We start from the raw sequence: 2,467 nt of genomic DNA, 5'->3' as shown, positions 1-2,467 counted from the left end.
AGCTTGTGAACGTACCAACAGGTGGCATAGGGAACCTCCACGTATCGGTTTTCACTGAGGCAGCCTGCCACAGATTCCTGTCGATAGTCTCGCCACTGACTTCTTCTACGTAGTCGAAGTAGTCGTTTGTTTCAGCAATTTGGATTCCCATGTCTATGCTTGAACCTCCACCTAGAACGTTGCCAATGTGGGAGATTACTCCGTCCTCCGTGTAGATCGGCTGGCTCACCTCTCTGTCGTCAACAACTAGACCAGCGCCGTAGAGATCGTGTGTCAAAGGATGGGTAGTTCTGGTTTGCCCCCTCTCAATCAGCAGAACGCTCTTGCCCCCATCAGCCAACGTTTTCGCCAAGGGGCAGCCAGCCGCTCCACCGCCCACCACGATATAGTCGTAGGACCGACGAAGCATGTTTACGCTGACAGTGTCCGTAAAGATGGAGGCCCTCACGGCGACCCCCAAGCATAGCGTTAGACCTCTCATTAAAGTTTTGGTATGCATATTAACCAGACGGAGAGATGCCCTTGTGGGGTTTGATAAAGAATTGTGTGGTTTTGGTTGTTGTGTTGCGAAAAAAAAACAAAACATACAAAAATAATGTCCGTTACAGATGCGTCCCGCGCTACACCTCGTTAGCTAGGAAATCCGGGACAGGGAGTAGCAGTGGGTTGCTTGCACGGAGCCTGGGCGCTGCGATTAGTGGGCGCGGTAATGGCATCAGCGGCACCACCACCTCCTCCTTTCGGGGGTCTTGGGGGGGGAGGTCGTTGGAGAACGGTTGCAGGGAATGCACCGGTTGACGACGTATGGCAAGCACGTCCTTGGTTCTGAAAGCCTTCCAGGTCATGCTCAAGAGCCTTTTCAGCGGGTCGCGGCACATAACAATGTCACGTTGACGATTGAGTTTCCCGTCAAGTAATCGTTTGAACATCGCTGACAACGACTCCAAACGTCGGCTGTTGACAACGAGGTCGTCAAAACTTCTTAGAAATGCGGAGTCTGCATGACCAGTAGCAAATTTCCTCACAATCTGCATCGTAGAGTGCACATGCTATTAACACGCACGGAGCTAGCTCCGCTGACACTAGTTGGAGCACCTCCGTAGATAGCAGCTTGTCTGTGTTGTGAACTGCAGCTTCGGACACATTGAATGGAATGCCAGTAAAATGCATGAACCGCACTGTAATCCGAGCTGCCTCTGGAGAGAAGCACTTGCACAGGAAATCTAATTCGCGTGAGGCCAAAGACGGGTTGCGCATTGGCGCATATGTCGCTTGCAGATTCGCAATGCTGTCAAAAAGGTAGGAATGGAGCCTGAATCCGTGGAGGCATGCGAGTTCCAAAGCCTCAAGAGCCAACTGAGGCCTGTGCCGTAGAAGGCTGTCCACGTCACCGGGCAGCCGCACAATGCCAAAGTAAACATCATGAAGTGCCAAACCAGTGACGTCTTCAGGCAGTCGTGTAGCGAGATCTAGGTATAGAGCGTTCACCGTGAACCTTGAGTTGGCCTCCTCACAAAGAGATTCCATAGAGTCGAATGAGCTCAGCTTGAGCTCAACATCCTGCAGTCGAACCAGCGTCTCCTTAGACCCGCTGCTGCTATTCTGGAAGTCCAGACCTTCATGGCTGGCCGGCAAAGCATCAACTAACCTCTCCATCCAGCCTCTCTTTTTAAGGTGCCTGAAGAGATCCCGCTGTGTGGGTTTGAGCAATGCTACCGACAGGGTAGTGCCATCAGTCCCGTTATCCCTCCTTAAGAGCCCTTTGACGTTATTCCGGTGGCACTGACGCTGGACATCGTCAAGCAGAGCAAGGGTTGCGCTGTCGAGATCATCCATTTATTCCGTTTTGTTGACCGGGTCTGTAGAGCCCGATAGACTCTAAATCCGTAGGTAGGCTCCCCACGATAGACTGAGTGCAGGTCCGAGAGGCATCCCCTCTATTTCGCGCATATTCACGCATTCAACATGATATTGATGCGATTCGGCGATAAGGCAGGAGAGACGCTGGCACTTTTGTCCTCCTACATGTACACTGATGCTGCTGAACAACGAACTGTCGGAAACTTCAGAAAATTCGGTGGCAACCAAACAAATTCAACGGGCGCCCGAAGACCTATTTCCTGGCGAGTGCCGCCCGCTGCTAACAATCCAACTGCCACCGGGTTGGCCAAGTTTCCGAAAAGAAGCCACCAAACATCCGAGGGATCCCCGGCACTCTTGTGTAGACGAGTATCGAATCTGCCCAAACCAGACTCATACTCGACACCACCATCGAAACCCTCAACCTCAAAGAGGCGGAATCCTATCAATACAGCGACTGGCGCCACCCCTCTCAGTGGCGGAAAGAAGCTGCCTTCGAGAGTGCCTATTTCCTTGCGCACCCCTACCCAGACAAAGGATCTGACGAAGCTTGCCACTCCAACATCGCATACACAGGCGGCAGGAGCGCGCCCATCGTCCATCCCAA

At 52.6% G+C, this 2,467-nt stretch overlaps 2 protein-coding genes across 4 annotated transcripts; both read right to left on the bottom strand.

Annotated features, from left to right (window-relative positions):
• Positions 1-15: 15 nt before the first annotated feature.
• On the bottom strand, positions 16-481 carry KVP18_001795 (uncharacterized protein; the record flags this gene model as incomplete). The annotated part of the gene is made up of 1 exon (XM_067952146.1): positions 16-481. A coding segment is annotated over one exon (466 nt), but the record flags the coding sequence as incomplete, so codon positions are not given.
• Positions 482-620: 139 nt separating this feature from the next.
• KVP18_001794 (uncharacterized protein) lies at positions 621-1,836 on the bottom strand (the record flags this gene model as incomplete). 3 transcript variants are annotated; one of them, XM_067952144.1, is made up of 2 exons in its annotated part: positions 621-997; positions 1,026-1,836. In XM_067952144.1, the coding sequence occupies 2 exons, from the start codon at positions 1,834-1,836 to the stop codon at positions 621-623; spliced, it is 1,188 nt and encodes a 395-aa protein (XP_067809215.1). The 3 variants fall into 3 exon arrangements, with proteins under 3 accessions (XP_067809215.1, XP_067809214.1, XP_067809216.1); XM_067952143.1 differs by lacking the exon at positions 1,026-1,836 and having other exon boundaries at positions 621-929; XM_067952145.1 differs by having other exon boundaries at positions 973-1,836.
• Between the last annotated feature and the right edge of the window lie 631 nt (positions 1,837-2,467).

This window comes from the organism of the source record quoted next (assembly GCF_019968955.1).
Source record: "MAG: Porospora cf. gigantea A chromosome Unknown PgA_NODE_3764_length_2467_cov_329.191, whole genome shotgun sequence".
Taxonomy (NCBI): Eukaryota; Apicomplexa; class Conoidasida; order Eugregarinorida; family Porosporidae; genus Porospora; species Porospora cf. gigantea A.
The sequence above is the reverse complement of the archived record's forward strand: the minus strand, read 5'-3'. Positions and strand labels throughout refer to the sequence as shown.